The sequence below is a fragment of the Lissotriton helveticus genome, chromosome 5_1 (assembly GCF_964261635.1).
Source record: "Lissotriton helveticus chromosome 5_1, aLisHel1.1, whole genome shotgun sequence".
NCBI classification, from domain to species: Eukaryota; Metazoa; Chordata; class Amphibia; order Caudata; family Salamandridae; genus Lissotriton; species Lissotriton helveticus.
The window spans coordinates 1,171,934,281-1,171,958,007 of NC_136065.1; the positions used below are offsets into that span (position 1 = coordinate 1,171,934,281).

Consider the following 23,727-nt stretch of genomic DNA (forward strand, 5'->3'; position numbering starts at 1 on the left):
AGGTTAGTCCTCACGGCCGCGACGGGGAGCTCAAGGCCCAAGGCCTTGGCCGCCCTCATCAACACCACACTGTAGGTTGCCCCCTCCTCCGTAGCCACGTAGGAGGTGAGACAAAGCCAGTGTCCGGCGAAGTGTCCAGACCACTGGCATCCCCAAGTTCACCTGACCAGTCCTCCTGGGACTGACACTCCTGTGTCAGAGGGTCCTCAGACCCCTCCTCATCACCCATCTCCTGGTACTCAGGGTTAGTAAATGATGGGGCCGGTTCATGGAAAGTGAACTCTCCGAACGGAGTCTGAAGCGGCGCCCAGTGGCGCCGTTCCGGAACCGGGTCGAGGGAGGCATCGGGGACGGCGCCGCCCAAAGACGGCGCCGGGGGTGACACCTGAGGGAACGGCGCCGGGGAGGTCGTTAAGTCCACCGGCGACTACCCGGATCCGGATCCAGATCCAGCGGGGGCCTGCGGCGCCGGGCCCGAAGGCGCCAGCGGCGTCGGAGCCGAAGCACCCGACGGCATCGGGGCCAAAGACCCCGACCCGCTATGGCCCCCAGACGTGTCCGCTGGGCCCGAAGGCGTCGCAGAGCCCGTCGTAGGAGTGAGGGACCTCATGGCCATGAGGAACCGCTCGATCTCCTCCGGCGTCGCGCGCGGCCCACGGGACCAGAGGGTATGGGGCCGGACGCGGCGCCTGCGACTCCGACGGAGCCGCGTGGGTAGTGTCCCTGAACCCCCGGCCGCGTCGCGCGAGCGTCAGGGGGAGTCGGAAGAGCGATGTCGTCTCTTCGACTTCTTATGCTTACCTTACGACTTCGACCCAGAGGAGTGATGTCGACTCCCGGAGCTATGGCGGCTCTGCTCCCGCGACCGGTCCCTCGACCTCCGTTCGGACCGGGACCTCTCTTGGCGCGGGGCCGACTGCCGGAGTTCGAGTCGCTTGCGGGACCGCTCCCGCCTAGCTTTCGAAGTCAGGGCCCGGCCGTCGGAACAGGTCTTATCGTCGTGGTCGACGCCGAGACAGTGGAGACACCGACGGTGAGGGTCCGTGACCGACATCAGTCAGTCGCAATCCTCACAGTGCTTGAAACCTGGCATCCCTACCGGCACCGTTCGGGGTCGAAGACTCGAAAAAGAACGATCAAAAGAGATCAAAAAAGTTTAGTCAAAAAAGACTAAGGTACCACTTTTTCTGGATTTGCGCTGCTGGCGCGGAAAAAAGAAGAACTGACGTCAGCACGCGGAGGTGGCGCGTCTAAGTACTCCGACAACGTCATCACGGCGCCCACGACGCCGACGACGGACGCGGAGCCGCAGACGACGCCTATCGACGCGCAAGGGTACTGCTACGCAAAAATTTCCGGATCCAGTCTGACGCCTGGGGATATTCTAAGGTAAGGAATCTATCACTAACGTGTCTCTTTCAGATATTTGTATATTATATTGTGTAGCATTTTACTGCACTGAAGAAGGAATGCAGTTTCTATTAAGGTAGCCGGAGATTGTGTGTGTGTGCGTGTATATATACACACATATGTGTATATATATATATAGCTCATATCATATCTGTCTTAGATGCATCAACGGAGCCACCAAAAATGTTGCAGACGTGTTATTTTAAGATGGTGCTGTAATTTAAAGCCTTTTTAACTACATAAAAATAAAGAGTTGCGTCAATTGCCTTTGAGATGTGAAAATGTGGATAAAATAGCTAAAAATGTTTAGTCATTTTAAATCTCATGTTTTATGAAATTTGATGTATGGGTATTACCTACCTGTGTAATACAATGATATTTGTATTATAATCTTCTAAACCATACATGAAATAAAGAAAAAAACTGTATTGATGTAAGTGTAGGGTCAACCGTTTGAGTTTTAGACTGATTCTCACTTCTGTCTGTGTGGAAAATACCAAATGGTAGAAATCACCTGGAAAACAAAAGGATATCTGAGGACTGCGTCTATTGTTTGTTATTCTTGTTGGCAATCGGTACCCAAAGAGGAAAAAGTAGATCATTAACAGAAGTACAAAGTTAACATATTTTATTCATGCATCAATTTTATTAATCCATTCAAAAGTCCTAATAGCGTTTTGAGGTAGAGGTGCTAATCCAGGCTTGTAGATATTAGAATGATGCCACAAATCTAGTCCCTCGTTGCTGCAGACTTACACAATACCCAGGAGTATATGTACAGATTTATAGAAAGGTGGAACTAATAAAGTTCATGTTTGCTCTTATTTACATACTAGCTATATTGTTTCTCCAACTCCTTGTAGAAACACAATGTGAATGATCACAGAAAACAATGACAAGCTTAAGTCTTGGTGAAAGAAATCTTTAAAATCGTCTCAATTCCTTACGTAGTTGAGTCCTCATCAAACCTTGTTAAGATTTTTGATGATTGTGATGCAAAGGAAGCACTATGACCAGTAGTTGGATATCTTCTCCTGTCTTGTTAGTAGCTGATTGGAACTGTAGTACGCTGGTGATGGTATGAAAATTATACCATGCCACTGTGATGTCATTACTGAACATATGTGTTTCCAATAATTTTCCATCAGCTGCAATATCCTGAGTCCCAAAGTGTTGGTGGTTTGAAACAATAGAGCCATATAGTAATCAATTTACCTTTAAAGTTCCAGTCTCTAGATGTCTGATGCTTTGAATCAGGATTTAGCAGCACAGTGTGCAGAATAGAGAAATCTCCATAATGTCTTTTGTGGTGGAAAGAGATTATTACGTTATACATTTCATTACTTTAAAGTAACTTACTGGCAGCTTGTAAAACATGGTTCTAAGCACACCTGTGTGATTGAATATTTATACTAATAAATCGAAACCAAATGCAGACCACTGCATTACAGCTAGGTTTGAGCTTTATACCCATGCATTCATCCAACCCAACAATAAACACATTCAGAAGACAGAGAAACATACATTGAAAGGAAACATAAAACAATGATACAGAAAGAAAACACATCTGATGTATTGTCAGAAGTAAAAATGTTTTTCCTACACTCTGGATAAGATCAAATACACTGCTGACCTACGTACGGGGCAGCCAAGAAAAAAGGCAGGGAAGGCAACATTAGAATAGGGAACTTTGGTGGGTAAAGTGCTGGCCAGAAATGGCCACCACATTGGATCAAACTAAGATCAAGAGCGGCTCAGGACCATGCACAGTCTCAAATGGCTGAGGCTTTGGCTGAATATTCTAAAACATACGGTGCAAACGCAAAGTGAAACTCGTCCCCAAGGGGATGGGTAGCTCCTGCAAAATGCTCACAATATTTCTAAGCATTATTACCGTGAGTTTGAAGTCCAAGGAAACATAAATGGCCCAAAAGCATGTGCACATTCTTTGCGGGTAATGTAACAGCAAAGCGTAAGATATTTAAAATGTAAACCAAATGCCGAGCTCCACAGCAAAGGGTTGTGGACCAAAGAATTATACATACTTAGTTTTTTTTCTAATTTCTTCCACTAGATGTTTTATGTGATCCTCCATGAACTCTATCTTTTCATTTTTGCGGGCATGAGCCTTCTGCAGTCGTACTATTCGCTCCACCAAGACAGCCTTGTCCACCTCTGGGAAATGATCCACAGGGACTGTGGAACCATTGTTTTCAGGGGAGCGATCTTCGTTACTATTCCGGGCATTCAGTGAACCTAAAGCAAGAAATAAAACGTTACAGATTAAAATGAAAATAATCATGAATAAGTCTGAATCATATAGTTGAACATTTTATTAAAATTGGTGCACGGACAAGTTAGTGGGCACTGCAAGAATAGAGAGAATACCAGCCATGTTGCATAAAATGTAAAGAACGGTGACTATCCGATTAAGGCAATTTGGTCTCTCACGCAGGTAGCTCTACCCCGCTTAAATATCTGACCATCTTCCTCGAAGGTCTAAGGTAGTATATTCCACCGCTTAAAAATCAGAACATCTTCTTAGATGTCTAAGGTAGTATATTACAAAGTACTGGACGCAAACACAGTAGCAGAAGCTCTAAACAGGCATACAATAAAGCACGTGAGGGAGTCCATGTGATTGGTCTCCAGATCTCATACAGTGATACATGACTGGAAATTCAATGAAGACGCCTTAGCTTTGGTAATGCATACCGTAATCCTTTTGGGCCACAAAGCCCCATAGGCGGTATAGCATTACAAGACACACCCTAATAGGCAAGGAAGGCCTCAGAAGCTTTCCAGCCAGGTGGGTTTCCTGCATGTTTTACTTGGCTCCATCAAAACAAGTTCTCCCAAACTTGTTCCAATTAAGTTACTGAGTTTTTTGTTCCAGAGAAATACTGGTGATTACACAAATGGATTTCTGCATATGACACACAGACAATTCCAAAGTTAGTTCTTGTGGATTGTGGTCACTTTCAAGTCTTGGCGTTACAAAATAGCCAGTAACATAAGCAAGCCAGCCCTGGTGTAATCAACTACAGAACTGTGGCGGGAAGCCATGATGTCGGAATTGTAGTAACATATCTGGAACACATCCAATAAGCACCAATAGATCAAATTGTTGGAGTTGCTCACAACAGATTTGTGCAATATTGAAACGTGACTTGCCAGATATTTATATCAATATTGAGCTGCTTGTATTTAGATGAATATGGAAAACACCAGCAATTATTAGGTCTGTGTTGGGATACTGAAAAGCAAGTGATTTAACAATTTCCCATAGAATGGCAAGTTGAGTTATCTTGTTATTTCTCCTCATCCTCAAATAAATATTTAATAGAAATATCGGAGCTGGATATTGTAATTGAATACATTTCAGCCATGTCAATTTGAAGGTAAGTACTTAAACTTCAATGTCTTGTTCTGATGCTACATATATTGCTAACTCTCCTTTGGCTCGGCGTAGATGTGATGAACGTATGGCATTAATAGTAAATTCATGACAGATGATGATCAGAGTGCACTGATCTCTCCTTGTTTCTTGGAAAATCAAGATTTCAAAACTATGTAAGAATGATATTGCCGCTGGATCTTCCAGAAGCATTGTTAGGCCGTGAACATTCCAAGAACAAATTCTCATGGGTAATTGTTTCTGATCAAAATTAACTGCACATCAATTTTCACTAGTGGCCATTGGTCTAGATAGAGCTGACAGAAGCCACTTCCAATCCTCCATTAGAATTTTTCTCTTCTCAGTTTGTTCACAGATGAGAGGGTCAGAGACTGAGTTAGCATTTGGAAAACATGATATTTTAGTCAGTTTAGAGAGAGGTCTGATAGCACCTCATAAAAGGGATGTGGGCTGTTTTGAAATATTGGGTGGGAGTGTGGCCTGCCAGTTCCTCTTTAAAGGCAGAGAGGGAATCAGGATTGTTGGGTAGTTAAAAGAGACATCTTTCTTAACTTTTATACTCTACTCTGCGAACTGCAATCAAATACTTTGTTAGTCATTTCAGGGGCTGACCATGTGACATGAATGGTTTCACGATAGGTATTAGAAGGATCTTGCTTAAAATTGAAGTGCCTCAACGTCTGCAGACGTAAGACCAGATAAGATCGAAATTGATGCTAATAGTTTTGAAATGAAACTTCGGTTGATAATGTTATTGGAATCTCTAGATTCGCACATGGGAATGAAGATTAACTTAGATTATTTTGTAGAAGGGTTCGATAATGTTATTTTTGCATTCGATAATGTACTACCTACATGTGTCCCACTACCTCGGTTTAAACCTGAACATTTCCCATTTGTCCTCGGACTACAAGGATTTCCCTGTCAAGATGAAATAACCTGGGAATCCACATTGTACCCCCTCTCACTAATGATACTTGGCATTTGTTCATTATTAGCTTTATTTGAAGTCAATTTGGTTTGGTTTTACATTCTGTGAGGTCTCCAGAACAATATTTTGGTTTAAACCCATAGAGTTTTTTATTCGACATTTCACATCATTTACAGGGCGAGTTGAGTCTTTTTTAAATCTTTTCTTGGTTTGAATAGCCTACTGTTTGTAGCCTGGGTTGAGATTTATTACCCCTTGCCGGATTAGTATCTGCCAGTAAATGCCGTTCAGGACAATAGACCACAGTAGCAATTTTGCCTGTTTTTGACAGCTGTTAGAAGATTTAAGTTTAAAGATAGGATAGCAGTCTTTTATCTTCTCATCAACCCTCGTGGCTGTTGGTAATTTCTTTCATTTATTACAAGCCTTTCTAAGTCTTTCTGGCCCTTAGTTTTAGACCTACTTGTGAATTGGAAAAATTTGATATATTTTGCTCTCGCTTTACCTCACTGGACAGCAACTGCTCTGGCAGTACAGTTTCAGTTGCATTAAGCTGTTGGACATTAATCATGGTTTAATTTCTTCCGCCTGGCTTCTACTACTCGTTGTTGGATGGTCTTGTTGTCTAATTGGTGAATCAGGAATTATACCGGCACTCAGGAATTATAGCGGCACTTTGTCCCAGATGTGGTCCAGGGAACGGGTTTTCTACAGGGTTTGCCCTCCGCATGGGGGCTATAATTTTGATGTCATCCACAAGAGAACCAACTATCATTGGAAGACTTGAGACATTAACCAATATACAGGCACAAGTGCAAATTACTAGTTGGTTATTTGTATCAGGTTAGGCCTTAACTACTAAATCACTCTGCTTTTGTAATTTGGAATCTGTCCCTGCAACAAAAAGAGCAAGAGTATTAAGCAACTCCACCGGTATATTCAGTTTATCTGAATGTTAGTTTAGGGCAGCTGTTTTGCATCCATAGTGTTAAGCAAGCTATTCCATGGACCTGGGACTTCGCAGAGTCGGGGTTGTTTCATATTTCATAAAGGAAATATCGGCAGACTTTATTGAATTGTTCATTAATTCCCTGTGATCAACCTCATGATCAGCCGTTAGTAAACTAGACTCACTCGAGGGATGCTCCTTGATTTTATTCATATTTTTAGGCAATACATGTTCAAAGTTAATTTTCAGCAGAGATAGGGTCGGTTTTGAATCAGAGTTTTTTAAACCTATCGATGGAACCGGACTTAAGGTGTCTATGTCAGCCTTTTCCATACTTTGGTACAGGCTAGATAGTTCCTGCATTGAAGTAATACTAGGTTTTCTGCTATCTTTCACTAGTAGTTACGATACAGGCAGCACCAAAATTGGCAAAGCTTGTTGACTCGTTTCGATCGAAGGTAGAGATTTCTTTTAACTAAAAGGTTAATAAGCAGGACTTTGGGCCAGAACAAGGACTTGCGCTTTCACAACAAACATATAAAAGCCTAGATTGTTACTCAACTTTGCGGCGCTATCTAAAATTTGCTTATTTGCTGAATTGTCTAGACTTTGCTTATTTGCAGGGTTATTATCAAAATACCATATCTTAGGAGCTTGTAGGTTGGTCAGTATATAATACAGATTTAGAAAGGCTCAAGACTGAGATTCTTAGATGATTCAAATCCTCTTGTATTGTTTTCGCTGAAGGTTTAAAATATTCCGCAATGGAGGATTGAATAATTACGCACTGGGGAGTAATATCCCTAGTCACTTTCCTCGAGTGCAAATTTGCAGGGCTTGAGCATAAGGAACCTGTTGGGGCTTTTAGGATGATTGGTGAGCTAATAGTGGAGTTTGGTCATTCATTCTTGTTTTTCTCCCGCTTTTTCAGTGGCTGTGGTGTCCCATGAAAGCAAACACAACTCTTTATTTTCAACAGCCTAGAAGGACCAAAGAGACTTGCTGATGGTTATGCCAGGGGCAGGGGAGCAATGAAGGGGCTTTCTAACCGCACCTGGACCTAACCAGGCCATTTACGCTCCCGCCACGGCTCTACCCTCCAGCAGCAGTGCTGTCAGGCTGGTTGGACCTCACACACTCCACAGTTTTGCTCCCATATTTCAAAATTTGATGAACTGCCAAAGATTGCTCCACATCTACATACAGAACGTGGTCATAATTGTAACGCTAGTAATCACGCAGCCAATCATAGCCCCATAGAGGACTTAGGGCATAACATCGATAAGTTCAATAAATTCAATAACTCAATACATAAATGAGCAGCATGAGGTAAAGGTTTGGCCACAGTCCTTGTTCACCTCTTCACATAACCATCACACTGCTCTCTACAATGCTCCATAACCCCTCCGGGGGAGGTCCGATATCGGGGGGAAAAGGGAGGGTGGGAGGGGTACAAGGTTCACGAGGTTCACTGCAGCGCCTAGTGGGGTCACTTTCCTAGGCTAAGCCTCTCCGGTGTTGATCGCTGACCCGGACGTTTGTTACAGAAAGTGTTCACAGTTCATAGAAAATACAGGCGACAAAGCGTTGCCCGGAATGACAGTCGAGACCGGCGTAGTCACCTTCCGACCGGGGGAGTAGCCAACGCTGGGCAGAACTATGGGTGTGGTAGTCCCTCTGTTAAGGGAATATGCCAGAGTCCAGAACACATTGGGAAAAAAAACGACATCTCCCAGAGATCACATGTGGGTTGGAGGCATTTGTTTGCTTTCTGCTTTTCCAGATGAGGCTTGAAGTCATGGAAGGCGACACAATAAATAATTCTGTCAGAAAAAGTAGGAGAAAATGGTGAAAGAAGCACAGACAATAGCTCCGCATGCTCCAGAAATGGTGCCCAAAAATAAAGAAATTGACACCACCAGCTTGGAAGGCTCCTTTTTAAGTTGCTATGTCACTTCGAAAAATGATGTCTGGCGGGTCGGCAGTTGATATAGCAAAGGAATTACATAGCACAATCTAAAAAACCTGTCATGTGGAGTTACTTCTAAATAAGTAATGTGTAGGAAAAAGTATCCATTAGAAAAGGAAAGTTGTGCATTTTAATTCTTCCAACATTTTCTGATGGATTTTCAGTGCATGTGCATTCTCATTTGCACATGAACCATTCACAAAGTGCTAATTGTTTAAATTGAAGCAATGACTGGAATAACTGCAGCAGGGTTTCTTTTGCATAGCCTGCCTTGTGGCCTGAGAGCTTACCACATTACTTTCATGCTAGGCATGATGGCATACTACAAGAAAATCCTCAGAGGGGACATGGAAGAGTGGCTAACAGAAAAGATGAATTTAAGGGGATATGCGAAAACTTAAAAAGTCACCTCTCCAATGGTAGATCATTTCACAACATGGGAGGGTTAATGATGAATCTGCAGCTAGATAGAGTCTCTTCCAAGAAGAGCATTACAGAAGTTAACCAACTTGTTCTTCTGACAGAAACTTCTAGCTGCAGATTCCTCACCTTTGGAAAAGATACCAAAGAAAAACTTTTACAGAAATGCATATGTGGATGGACTCAAACCAGAAATTCTTGCAGGGCGGAATGGGCAAATGCTCTTCTCGGCAAACCTGACCGCCGAGGCAATAATGTTTTGTGAACGTATGGAGGAATGTCCATGTAGCTGCCTGACGATTTGTCTAGAAGAGGGACTCCAAGTGCCAATGCAGTGGTAGCAGCTTTGGCCATGGTAGATTGAGCGGGTAATCCTTCCGTAGTTCCACTACTTGCATTGCTGCATGGCCAATGCAAGCAGAGCACGATCCATCTGGAGATGAGCCTTTGTTGCACTGATTTGTCTTTTCCAGAGAACCCTACAAAGAGCGGATTGTCCACCCGGTGGTATTTGGTACCATCTATATAGAAGCGAAGTGCTCTCTTGAGGTCCAAGCAATGAAGCCTCTCCTCCTCCTTATAGGGATATGGTGGAGCATAGAATGCTGGCAGGGTGACAGTTTGACCAACATGCAATGGCAACACAACTTTTGGCCAGGAAGGATGCCCATGTCCGCAGAACCACTTTGTCTGGGAAGGAGGAGGTGTATGGGGGGATGGCAAAGACCCTGAGGCTCGCTCACATGCCATGGCTAGGAATTGGTGAGGAGGAACACAGTCTTGATAGGAAGGGGCCTTAAAAGGGCAGCTATGAAGTGGCTTGAATGGAGGGCACATCAGATACGTCAGGATAAAGCCCCAATGGGCATGACAAAGGGAAAAGGGGGAACAGATGTTGCAGCCCTTTCAAAAATTGCATTACAACTGTTGACTTAAACAACAAGGTGACCATAAGAAAGCAGAAACGGCTGAAAGATAACCCTTAACCATGCCCAAAGCAAATGTTGCTGGGCAAGAGAAACAACATCAGATAAATTGACTTGTTGGTGTATTAGGCAGGCGTCACACCAAGTCACACATTTGTCTCTAGAGGACTTATATAATTTTAGTCAAGGGATGACTGGCTGCCAAAATAACAACCACCCCCTCCGAAGGTGTTTAATTGTTACCGCTGACTCTCCAGCATGAAGGAACAGATTGCAAGGGCCCGAGTGCAAAACCCTGCCTCTTGCTATGACACAAGGTCTTCCGAAAGGGGCGGCCTAGTCAGAGGACCGATGCTCAAATCCAGGAGTTCTGGCTACCATAGTCTACATGCCCAATCCGAAGCCACTAGGATGACTTGGGCCAGTCGGTCCTGATCTTCTTGAGAACTAGAGGTATGAGTGGTATTGTTGGAAAGGCATACAGGAGTCCAGAGTTCCATTCGAGGAGTAATTTGTCGCCGAGCAAGGGACACCTTGGAAACTTGTGCATTTCGCGTTCTCGGTGCTGGCGAACAGATCTTGCCATGGTTATGTTATCCCCATACACGGATGAGACCCTGCGCCATCTCTGGGTGTAACTGCCATTCATGACCATCTCGGTGGTGACTGCTTAGTTTTTCTGTCCTGGCATTCAAGGATCCTGCCAGGTGGTTCATCCCCACAAAGATTCCATTTCCAGAGGCATAGGGTCTGTGTCTCACCCCATTCTGTTAGTTGCCGAACCACATGGAGGTGGTTTTGTCTGAACACCTGCACAGCCTCCCCTAGATGGACGTTAGGAAGGCTTTCAATGCCATGCAGATGGCCCACAGCTTCAGAAGTTTGATGTGGAGCCAGGATGCCACTGGAGACAAGACGACTCTGATCTCCACCTCTCCCAGATGGCCAACCTAACCCCAGGTGTAATGCATCCATCACAGATGTATCTCTGGGTGGGAGAGAGATCCGCCACTAACCCAATCGAAGTCCAGTAACCACTATTGCAGATATTCGCAGTCTCCTCCTAAATCCGAGCATGGTTGGAGAGAGGTCCCCGTGATAATGGGTCCAATGGGTTTTCAGTTCCCACTGCAGGCCCTGCATATGCCACCTTGTGTGCTCGACTAGCAGGATGCAGGAGGCCAATCGTTCCAGCAGCCTTAGACTAGATCTCACTGAAATCCAGGGCAAGGTTGAAAAATCGTAATCAAAGCCTGAATGTTCTGGACTCTTTCCAGGGGGAAGGCATGAAACCGAGCCATGTCCTCTGATGAAGGGAAGTGCCGGAGAAGGAATCAAGGGTAAATTCACAACGTTGCTAGTGAATTCCAAAGATGACAGGAGTTTCACCGTAGGTTGGAGGTGGTTGACGACTGCTTGAAGTAGAAGTTGTGCTGGAATCAGCTGGGGAATTTGATCTCTTTGAGAACGATATTGAGAAGGATGGCTAAGCCCCCCTCGCCTGATCAAGCAAATGTGCAAGGGAGCTGAGCCCCACTTGGACTTCTTATGTTTTTTATGCTTACCTGAAGACTGTAAGTATAAACAATTCCCAACAGGTATCAATAGGAAGACAATTTCAACGGGTGTATGCAATATGCATTACAAAAGAAAGAAAATAAGGAGTCACTGCAAATTTGAGAATAAACGGGTATTATTCACCATTTAGAAAGCAAGGCAGGTCTATTGCAAAATTATACAGTTAAACAGCACTGTACACAATAAATGGGGTGACAACCCGGTGGCACTTGGTGCAAGTGATATATACATGAATATATACAGTGAATAGTGATGGTAGTGCAAGTGCTAGGGTGAAAACAGCGTGGTCGGCGCGAAGTGACAGTGAAAAATACAAGGTAATGGCTCCAGGGATTTAAGTAATAATCACTTAAACCTCAAAAAACCTCAAAATCGTGCGGTCGGAGGGGCTGGCTACGTGGATCCAGAGCTGAATGATCGAATCAGAGGGTTTACTTGTGGGTTAATCCGAAGTGCAGCATTCACTGCTTGAAGCTGCACTTCGGATTAACCCACAAGTAAACCCTCTGATTCGATCAGATCACCCCCGCTGACCGAAGCCTCTCCTACCCTTCATTCAGCTCTGGATCCACGTAGCCAGCCCCTCCGACCGCACGATTTTGACAATAGCGGACATCACTGTGTTTATCCCCGACAACCCCGTCCTGATGATGATCCCGATTGATGAGGATCGAAACGCCGTCGACCACACAGCCTAATTTCATGGCGCCCTACTTGTTTTGTACTCCTGAAATTGAATCTTGTTTTAAGTGATTATTACTTAAATTCCTGGAGCCATTACCTTGTATTTTTCACTGTCACTTCGCGCCGACCACGCTGTTTTCACCCTAGCACTTGCACTACCATCACTATTCACTGTATATATTCATGTATATATCACTTGCACCAAGTGCCACCGGGTTGTCACCCCATTTATTGTGTACAGTGCTGTTTAACTGTATAATTTTGCAATAGACCTGCCTTGCTTTCTAAATGGTGAATAATACCCGTTTATTCTCAAATTTGCAGTGACTCCTTATTTTCTTTCTTTTGTAATGCATATTGCATACACCCGTTGAAATTGTCTTCCTATTGATACCTGTTGGGAATTGTTTATACTTACAGTCTACACCCATCCCAACTTGGTCTATGGGTTCCCTCCTGTTCATCCTATACATACCTGAAGACTGGGCACGCACCAACGTCCGACCCCTGGAGCAGATCCATCAACTCTGGGACAGTGAACAAACCTTGGACACAAAGTGTGCCTCGGAACTGTCCTGGCGAGGAATTGTCTTGTGCTGGGCAACGTAGAGTTTCACCTTGCATTCCGATGCATCACCAAGCAGTCTCTGCAGGTCTTGTAGTCCTGACGCAACCTCAAGCACCACAGGCACATCCGATGGGGCTCTGCAACAGATACTTGTTTGTGACAGTCCCTACAGGGTTTGAAACCTGTCATTTTAGGAGGTGTCATCCCATGCATATTGAGACATCTTTGGAAAAAATCAAAATAGGTCTCAGAGAAGCTAGGAGCTCTGGATCAGCATCTGGTAGCATGGAAAGAAAGAAACTGACATCAGTGCGCAGGGTGATGACTATATAGTCTGCACAAGTCCTTTCCAGCATGGAAAGGTGTTGGTGTGGAGCAGCATGGCGCCTCCTATCAGCACTTCAAGAAAAATTTACTGGATTCACTTTGTTGCTAGAAGTCTCTATCAGAAAGAAGCTACAGCCCAAAGGTAGTGATGAAAGCTAAAAGCCAGGTTTTTAAGATCTTTCTGAAATGCAACAGCAATGGCAAGTAACAAATGTCAATAGGAATATCTATTCCAGGAAATGGCTTCTAAAACACAGAATAAATGATCTCCCACTTCTTGTATTTGTAACAGGGAACCAAGACATTTGATTTAGAAGTTGATATTAGATTGAGAGAAGAAGTATGTTTAATGAATGAAGAGCAGGGGTTCTTTTATTTAAGATCTGGTATATGATGCATGAGATTTTTAAGATTATACTTTTCTTTATGGGAAGCTCCTTAAGCTGGGTTAGGAATTGATTAAAATTTCTTTAGGCCATAAATGGACCTGGCTAGAGCATTTTTGATCTTTTGCAGTTCATGGATTGTTTTACAAGGTAATACTGAATGAGCAGAGTTGGCATAGTCAAGACCCAATAGGACAAATGCATTGGCTACTTGCATTTTTTTTGCGAAAAACTAAGGAAAGGAAAATGATGCACAGATTTAATATATAAAGGACTGGGCGACCTTTGAGATTTGATGATCTTGATTAAGGTCTGTGTGTAACCAGAAGCCAAGGTTATGAAGAGTTGAGACAAGCTGTGGGCTGTCCTTAATTGAGGGAGCCTTAAAGTATTGTCCCATTAGTTGACCTGATTGCCAATCAGAAGAATTTCAGATTTAGAGGAATTATGTTTTAAAATATTTGCTTTCATCCTGTCAGAGTTGGTAGTAGGAATGGTAGGGAGAGCAGTAGTTGAGAATATTCCATACTCTTTGAGATTGAGGAAGATATTTATGTCATCTGCATATAGGCAGGTCGCACAATTTAGAGTGTTCAGCAGATTGGCCAGTGATTGGACTTAAATATTAAACAAGAATGGGGCAGGGAAGAGCCTTGTGGGAGTCCACAATGCAGTAAACAGTAGCCAAGAAGGGTCCAACTAAATGTGTTAAGTTCCACATAGAAAAGACTCTATCCTAGCAGGAGCTTCACTGGTTATTTTACATTCCAAGAAGCGCTGAAGAATAATGGAGTAATCCACAGCGTCATCGGAAGCAGAGAAATTGAGAAGTATTATTACTCCTAATTCTCGGCTTTCCCTGTTATGTTTGAGATCATCTATTGCTAAGGTAATCATTCAAGGACAATGTATTCCTCTATAGAGTCCTGAAGGGGTTTCACCAGTATTTTCTTTATCAATGTATAGCAATAAAGCAGTAAAGATATAGGCCTAAACTGAGCTGGTTAATTAGGGTTCAGTTTGGTTTTCTTTAGGAAAGGGAGAGCAATAGCTTTTTTAAGGGGACCTGGGAATTTACCCTCTTTCAAGGAGGTTTTGATAATGTAAGTAAAATCCTCAGCAATGTGGATACCAACAGACCTAATATGAGGTCCTGAGCAAAGTCGAAGGAGCAAGTTGGATGCTGGTGGCAATGAGCTTTAGACAATCTGATTTGCGATAAGTGAGCCTAGATTTTGAGGTGGGGAAATGTATAGGAGTGCTGATTGTTTAAGCTGATGATTAGGAACAGGAGATGTGTAGATGAGATCCTCCCTGGTCCAGCAATTATTATTATTATTTTTTTTAAATAAAAGAAAGAAAGTGGATCAACTAGTGATGAAGTCAGATTTGAGGTAGTGGCCTGAGGATTATATAGAAATTCAACAACGGCAAAGAGTGGACAAAAGTTATTGGTGGCTGACAGAATTTGTTGGGAGTAAAAATTACTTTTGGCTTTCATATAAGGTGATTGTATGTATACATTTGTCTTTGAAAGTTAATTTTGTTTCCGCCTCGATCTTCTCTATTTCTTCAAAAGCTTTAAAGCATTTTTTTCCTGTTTAAGACAGTCATTAAACCAAGGTTGCTAGTCGTATTACTGTTTCACAAGCTTGGCTTCCATGAAGACAAGTATCTAGGGTCTAAATTAGTTCCTATAATTTTACTAGGTTATCAGCTGGCTGAATGTCACAAGTTTATGTAGGTTTCTTTGGTTGTCAAATGTGGCAGGTGTGATGTGTTTCCAATTTCTGCAGGAAAGTTTACCCTTACCTAAATGGGGTTTTCCTGATTTAGAGTTAACTAGTTCAAATTTAAGGGGGTAGCGGCCAGTCCAGGGAAAGTCCAAGACAGTCCAAGGCAAGTCAAGGCAGTCCAGGGCAAGTCCAAGGCAGTCCAGGGCAAGTCCAAGGCAGTCCAGGGCAAGTCCAAGGCAGTCCAGGGCAAGTCCAAAGCAGTCCAGGGCAAGTCCAAGGCAGTCCAGGGCAAGTCCAAGGCAGTCCAGGGCAAGTCCAAGGCAGTCCAGGGCAAGTCCAAGGCAGTCCAGGGCAATTCCAAGGCAGTCCAGGGCAATTCCAAGGCAGTCCAGGGCAATTCCAAGGCAGTCCAGGGCAATTCCAAGGCAGTACAGGGCAAGTCCAAGTCAGTACAGGGCAAGTCCAAGTCAGTACAGGGCAAGTCCAAGGCAGTCCAGGGCAAGTCCAAGGCAGTGCAGGGCAAGTCCAAGGCAGTCCAGGGCAAGTCCAAGGCACGTTCAAGGCAGTCCAAGGCACGTGCAAGGCAGTCCAGGGCACGTGCAAGGCTGTCCAGGGCACGTGCAATGCAGTCCAAGGCATTTCCAAGGCAGTCCAGGGCATGTTCAAGACAGTCCAGGGCACGTCCAAGGCAGTCCAGGGTACGTCCAAGGCAGTCCAGGGCACGTCCAAGGCAGTCCAGGGCACGTCCAAGGCAGTCCAGGGCACCTCCAAGGCAAGTACAAGGCACTCCAGGGCATGTCCAAAGCCGTCCAGGGCATATCCAAAGCCGTCCAGGGCAAGTAAAAAGCCGTCCAGGGAAATTCCTTAACAGTTTCAACATAATTTGGTCTGTGGAAGTAAAGATAAGATAGAGTATGTGGCTGGCTTTGTGAGTGGAGAGGTTTATGATATGTTTGAGGCCATTGAAGCCAAAGGTGGTTAAGTAGCACCTCTGTGCCTTTAAAAGGTTCACAGGGGAGAGCTGAGATATTTAAAGAATCTTTATAAATAACTGCAAAACCTCCTCATTCTCATTTATTAAAATGGGCCCATCTACAAAACAAGAGGGGGAATACTTTATTTATAAAGTGCAGCACTCATTCCGATGGACATTACGGCGCTATGTAGCGAGAATTCGTCGTAGGGCTGCCAGTGAGAGTAGTAGATCTGTCGGGTGTTAGGCCTTCGGGAACAGATGAGTTTTCGGTTTTTTTCTAAAAGCTAAATAGTCAGCCGAGAGGCGTAGGGCTTGAGATAGTTTGTTCCACTTTTTAAGCTGCCAGATATGAGAATGAACGTATTCCTGCCCTCACTTTCCTAATACGCTTTGTCCTGGCCTGCGCTTGATGGAGTGTCCTTAAGCACCTGGTAGGGATGTAGAATTCAATTTTATTCAGTACATTTCTGGGGCCACAGTGGTGCAGTGCCTTATGCGCATGACTACGCAGCTTGAACACTGCTCTTTGTCGCATGGGTAGCCAGTGAAGATGTTTCATATACATCGATGCTGAGCTCAGTCTGCTTTTATTACACACCAGTTTGGCTTTGGCATTTTGTAGCACCTGCAGGCGTTTGAAGGACATGTGAAGACACATTAGGCTCCTGACCTTGACACACCGTTCGCATAGGAAGCACAGTGTAATAATCACAGGGTTTGGAAGCGGATACAATGTTTTACAGGTAGCTATTACAGCAAACGTATCAGATATGTGATCAACCTGATGCAAATGGCAGACCAGACTGATGGGCATAATTAAAACCGCTGAAGCTTGGAACCCTACATTAACAGCACTGCCATTTTTAAGGAACAACAAAAAAACAAAGCCAATGACCATGGCAGGAGACTGAGGAAGGACAAAAGACGAATTCTGTGAAGCAAGCAGAATTGCGGCTAACAAGAGGCGCACTCTTTTATTCAGAGATTTAAATGATAGATCCTTGTTGGATACAGAGCCCACATTTTTTACGTTAATGGCCAGAGAAGGAACAGAGGACTCGGTTTCACAGCAGAGATATTGAGGCCAGCAAGAAGAGTTTGTTCCTACCAATAACAAGCATTTGCAATGCAACAGGTCTCGCATTATTTAAGTTTGAGCTATTGGCATTGCTAAATAATCCAACAGCAACAGCTCAAACTTTAATAATGCGAGACCTATTGCATTGCAAATGCTTGTTAAAAGGCAACTAGAACATATAGGTTACAGCCTTTGCGGGACCAAACAGAGCACATTAACACTCAGACATGTCTGTGTTCAAGCCCTTGCTCTGTATATTGTCACACTCATCTTGAACCAATCTCTTTTTCACACTTGGCCATTCACTAATAAAACTCCAGGTGAACAAGGTGAAGGTATGTTTAAAGACCACATTTCCAGAACTGGGAGTTTCTTTTACCAGTTTTTGAGTCCAGTTTTGGAGTTTTTGTGTGAAGCACTGGAAAAGAACATCATTAACTGGGCGACGACAGCTAAATTAATTAGCAAAGCAAACTTTAGAAGTTTGGAGGATTTTAGCTCAATTGTTTCTGAGCACATATAGAACAGGCATGAGCCATGTTCACCACAGTGTACGCACATGCCAGCCTTCTGCATTCAATATTTCTCACCTTTCTTTATGGACCTTCAGTTGTACTTCTGAGCAGGAGCTCTTCTTGAATAGAGGATTCCTTTTGTCCTTCTAGTCTATGAAAAGGTTGTTTTCTGGGAAATTACCTTTCTGTTCTCTGTTGTGTTCTCGGCATTCACCTTTACTGTTTCGAGAATGTGGGTTATTAAGGAGGTGTTTTTCCATCTTGAAAGGTACAGCAGGCTTTGCTTGATAAGAAATTAATAAATCCAAAATTCGTCTGTGATTAATGCGGTCTCAATGAGAGGCATCAACTGTCTCTGGTCTAGTTCGTGTTATATGAAAATAAAAAAAATAAAAAAATGTCTTGAAACATTTCTACTTCTTGCTGAAAAAAGAACTAACAGACCAACCTCACTGTGGGAGGTTTCCGTACTAAATATGCAGGGTCTTGCATAGGGCAAAAGGTATGCAACACAGCCCCGGTAAATACAATTCTGATTCCCTATAAAAAAAGACCTAGAGAAGTCTGAATTTATAGCGGGTGCGCTACAAGTGCTGTGAAAAGAAGAACGATAATAACGCTTCCCAGCGCAACGGCACAGACGTACTTTTATATATATGTACTCTACACATAGACAACCTACATTTACAAGGAGCAACTGTTTCAACACGGATGGTGATGGGTTCGGAAGCCTGAGGTGCGACGGTAGAACACACAGGCTCCATCCCGAGCAAGGAGAACTAGGGCAGCCCCCTCTGGGAGTCTCACTCACCACACTGGTACCAACCCAGGGCAGACAGGGAACCGTTGGAGCAGAGCAAGCCAGGAACAGTCCACTAGGAGCTGCGAGGAACCGTCCAGGAGGAGCTGCTCGGACTGCAGCCCGAGCTGACCAGAGCCGTCAGCAGGGACTCGCAGAGATCTAGAGGAGCAGCAGGAGGTAGGCGGGGCCAGGATGACGCACACTTGACGAAAACAGAGGATGGGTTACTCCAGGATACAGATTGCGCCACTGGACCTGCACGTCTAAGGTCGGTCAGAACTACACTAACAATGGTGGCGAATCTCCTTACCTGCAGTAACCGAATTCAATTCATCCACGTCACTGGTGTTTCTTTCAGATGCTCTCGGGCCTGGCCCCGGTTCACTTGGATGGACAGACCACAGCAATTGCACCAGCCAGCATGAGGAAAGGTAATGAATGAAGAGCGGGGGTTCTGTTATTTAAGATCTGGTATATGATGCATGAGATTTTAAAGATTATACTTTTCTTTATGGGAAGCTCCTTAAACTGGGTTAGGAATTGATTCAAATTTCTTTAGGCCATAGATGGACCTGGCTAGAGCATTTTTGATCTTTTGCAATTCATGGATTGTTTTACAAGGTAATACTGAATGAGCAGAGTTGGCATAGTCAAGACCCAATAGGACATCGAGGCTTTGGGCAGTCACAACTAACGTACAGGCATCCAGTCCAACCCTGTGAACAGATGAAGATTACTTACAGCTAAGGGTAGGATATTCCCACAAGGTGGTGTGGATTTATGGAAAGGGGATCTCAGTGTGAAAAAGTGGTGAAATAAAGGGGGGGAAAAGCTTAGCAAGAGCAAATGCCCATATACATTACGTGCTCCTATTTAGAAATGCACACTTGTTCCAGTTCCGAATGCATAAGTATTTACGTATGCAATTACTCCTTCATAGCTCGGACTCTCGCAGCTACCCAGGGGTCCTTTCAGAATTATTTGTGAATTCCGAGAAAGTCAGTAAAGTGCTCTAAATCTGGGGTAATCACCAGGGGGTAAACTTCGAATTTACTTAGTGAATCAGCATCATATTTTTCAGGTGCACAACTTTTTCGTATTTTAGTCTGAACTGCACACTTTAGTGAGAGAATAAATGTTTTATTAAGACTTACTATCTCAAAGAAGTGGAAATGTTTTAATAATGAGTGCAAATCACTGCATCGTAAAAGCTAAATAAGATCACACAATTCCCGAGCAGCAGCAAAAGTTAAATTGTACATGGTGAAGGTATAGAGCATCACCAAAACAAGAATGTGACGTTGATGTGTACAATCTCACTATTATTCCCTTTAGCCATGTGCCCTAGCATGGTATTATAAAGTATGAAGCTACATGTGAAGCCCGAAGAACAGCCCGCGAGTGGTGTCGCGCGCCACTGCGAGGCATTTGTTTTCATTTATCGTGGCCGTGTCTGGGCACAATAATTGAAAACATATGGGCTTTGGTGCACGTAACAGACACCAATGCGCCCGCCTTTGGCCTATTGTGTGCTCTGTTAAAACAAAACAAGCACTCAAAGCCCAATTGCAGACCCCCAAAACAGAAAACACACGCACGAGCATGTGCGATTCCAGGGTCCATTTCTGAACCCCGGACAAAATGACTCTTGCCTGCGCGAGCGCTGCTGCGCAGTGCAACGCAAGGCGCGAGCCCTAAAAAGCACCCCCAGTGTTTGTTAGCGGTTAATTGCTGTCCCATATGAAAAATGGTGACATCTAGGGCAGGGCTTTTGCATGTGTATTTATTGTTACATGCAATACTGATCTGTTCACACATAGCCTGTCCTCATTTAATGTTGCTTCTATATTGATATGCTTTGCGTATGACTGGCCTAGAAAGCAGACCAATTTGTAGTTTTATTCTTGCAGCCACTAAAGTTGTGATGTTATGATAATATTTTTTCTAACTCATGCTTATACCATAGAGAAGGGACATTTTTCATTCTCTGGTGCATGCACTATTTTTGAATGCAGCAGCCGCAGAGAACTACAAAAGAGATGACCTTGTGTGTTCTTTCCCGCGGGAAGAACGAAGGAAAGTACCAGTAGGTTACAGCATACACTTTTTGGCACAGGAAGTGTCGTTCAAATCTCACATTGTCATAATAGCTTACATAATGACACAGGAGCGGCGCATGAGCAACCCTCTCCTTGCTCCATTGAATACAATAGCTGGGAAACATATTTAGGACACTTGTTTAAGGGAAGTGTTAGACACACAGATTGGTTGCTGAAGGAGGTACTGAACCATGGAGTTCCAACTTTGAACTCAAAGGCACCATGGGGGTATGAAGGGAAGCATTGCTAGAGTAAATACTAGTAAAAAAGGATATAATATGTTTGGGGCATACTTAACCTCTTCAGCGCGGCGCAAATTTTCGCGCTGTGCTGAAGGTTCGAAAAACGGGTGTGGTCATGACGGAACGGTTCCGTCATCAGCACAGTCCAACTGACGCTGATGACGGAACTGTTCCGTCATAAGCATCGAAGGGGTTAACCTTTGCCCTAATTGTTACTGAGCGGATTATGATACTTACATTCATTCTAATGTACATTGCAGACAAAAATCGATAATAATGTATAATAAATAACCATTAGCAAAAATATCAAATATTGTATGCAGACTGACTTTTTGGGTTGCAGGGAGGAATATAACTCACTGGAGAGGAGGTGAGAGCCACCTGTCAGTTCTCCTTTTCTCTGAGAAATATGTATAAAGCTGCATCCAGGAACCACAAAAATGGTCAAAAGAGCAACTATTTATAACAGATGTGGCTATATTATTGGTAGTTTTGAAACTTTTTGATAACACTATCTCTACACAACCGCAAAAGAAATGTATATCCTAGTTAATTTGAGAAAAAACTGTGAGACGAAAGAGTGTCCCAGTTGTAATTTTCACTTGGACAATAGTTCAAGAATGAATCTCTGCCTAGTAGGTACCTAGAAATAAGGTTTGTTTAAGACACAACTTACTTTTTATAAGTTATGTACATTTAAAATATCCGCTCACGCCTTAAAACAATGAAATACCTTGATAATAAAGCATAATGATCTGTACATGTCTACAATGAAAACAAGATCTGTGCGCGGCATTCCACTAATGACTTATGGTCCACACAGAACAATCAGGTTTCAGATCCAAAAAACAACTATATCATCTAGAAACCTAAACCTAGAATGGGTTTATCCAGGTCGCATTTCCTACAAGAGATGGAAAATGTTTATTACAAACAGAGCATGCTTTGATGCCACTCAAAAATGAAAGCAATAAGAGTACCACGCATGATCAAGGATAAAAAATTGCAACAGATCCCGACTGCAAGTCCATTTAAAACAGGACAGGAGCAAAGTCTAAGAGCTGAGAATGAGACCTGCAAAGATAGGGGTCTAACACATTCTTATAAAATCAGAAGCTATATGTGAATTGGCGCCGTCCCCTACCTCCCTGAAACGGCGTCCTCCGGCAAGATCCCCGGCCTCAGAACCCGACCCTGAAACCTTTCCGACAACCTGGACTCCACCCCTCTATCCTTCATTACAGGATCCATTCGGGATTGAAGGAAAACCGGAAGCACCCTTCCGTAACCCCGGAAGGCCCTCCCTCATCCTGGAGCCGGAACACGGAAAAGACAGAAGCGGGCAGAGAGGAGTGTTCAATGCGGCGCACTCTTGGCAGGAAACAGCGTGCAGAGAACCCGAGAAGGCGACCGGAGGAGTGGAGGAGGACGGAGAACTCGTGAAGGCGACCGGAGGAGTGGAGGAGGACGGAGAACCCGAGAAGGCGACCGGAGGAGAGGAAGAGGACGTTTGGAGCGAGGACTGGTGGAGTCCGCAGGAGGTGGCTGGAGAGCGGCCGCATCTCTCGGATGAGTTGTGGCGGGGCATGTGAGTACCCTATCTCCATTACTACTTCGGGGAATTGTAAATAGTCGTGTAAAGTAAACAGCCTCACTTTGGGTTCGCATCTTGCACTGTATATCGATATTGTAAAGCAGCCTTGGGTCACACGGTCACTATTGTGAATATTCCTTCACCTGCCCTTCACCAATACACCCCCTGACTTTCCGCTCTTCGCCTCCTAACTGTTATCCGATCCCCTACCTCCCTCACGCTCTCTTAAACCTCCCGCACAAACCCTGTAGTTGGAAGAAGGACTCGGTCTCTCCCGGTCAGGTGGACTAACAGCCCTCTTTTTGTTTCTCTCATTCCATACCTCCGAGGACACCACCTGGAGCAGCCCCAGCGAGGACCCAACAACCTGGCTCCCAGTCAAGCAAAGACCCGAAGACCCTTCCCTTCCTACATCATCCTTATGGTTCCACCCTAACTGTCAAAAAAATACTGTACAAAACAATAAAACAAGCGAAGTCATCGCCCACTATATACTGCCTCCACGCCTGTTATTCCGGTCCGCCCCAACCCCACGATTACACTATATAATACAGTTTCCAAATCTTCCACTACGTGTGCGCAAATGCTGAGGCCCGGCTACAACTGTACTTGCATGTTCATCCTACTTACCCACGTCGCGAACTACTAGGCCCAGAACTCCTCTTAGTGGCTGAGTTCTAACCCCTCAGTTAACTGAAAAGAGATCACTGGCTTTTTGCTTCTGTTGCCGAGATCCGCCAGTATCCCCAAGAATAACTGTCAAATAATGGTTCACAGTAGTTTACAGCCACTTCTACATTTGTGGCACATGTAGCCGACATGTGTTTCTCTGTAGCCACCCTTTGCAGCTTTATCAAAGCTAATCCCAGTTACACAGTTAAAAATGTTATGCTGCACTCGTTCTTTTTAGTTAGGTCAAAGGTCAAAGGTCACAGTTACAGATCCATGCCATATCCCACCAACACCCTGCCCTATGTATCTCCCCTCACTGACAGCCTACAATACATTATTAAAACTTTCATCTTTTTACCATTTTGGGTGTGTCCCTCCTATTTTACTGGCTTTTGAACTGCAAACATTCTCTCTCTCTCCACAATGTTAATCCCAAAGCCTGAAGTA

At 44.1% G+C, this 23,727-nt stretch overlaps 1 protein-coding gene across 4 annotated transcripts in view; it reads right to left on the minus strand.

Moving 5' to 3' along the window:
* The window catches only part of CCDC186 (coiled-coil domain containing 186), a 603,510-nt gene that overhangs the window by 61,650 nt on the left and 518,133 nt on the right, over positions 1–23,727 (minus strand). For all 4 annotated transcript variants that reach the window (XM_078643863.1, XM_078643862.1, XM_078643865.1 and 1 more), the window contains one exon: positions 3,456–3,666. In XM_078643863.1, the coding sequence (XP_078499989.1) occupies positions 3,456–3,666 (211 nt within the window). The remainder of the gene's footprint in view (positions 1–3,455; positions 3,667–23,727) is intronic.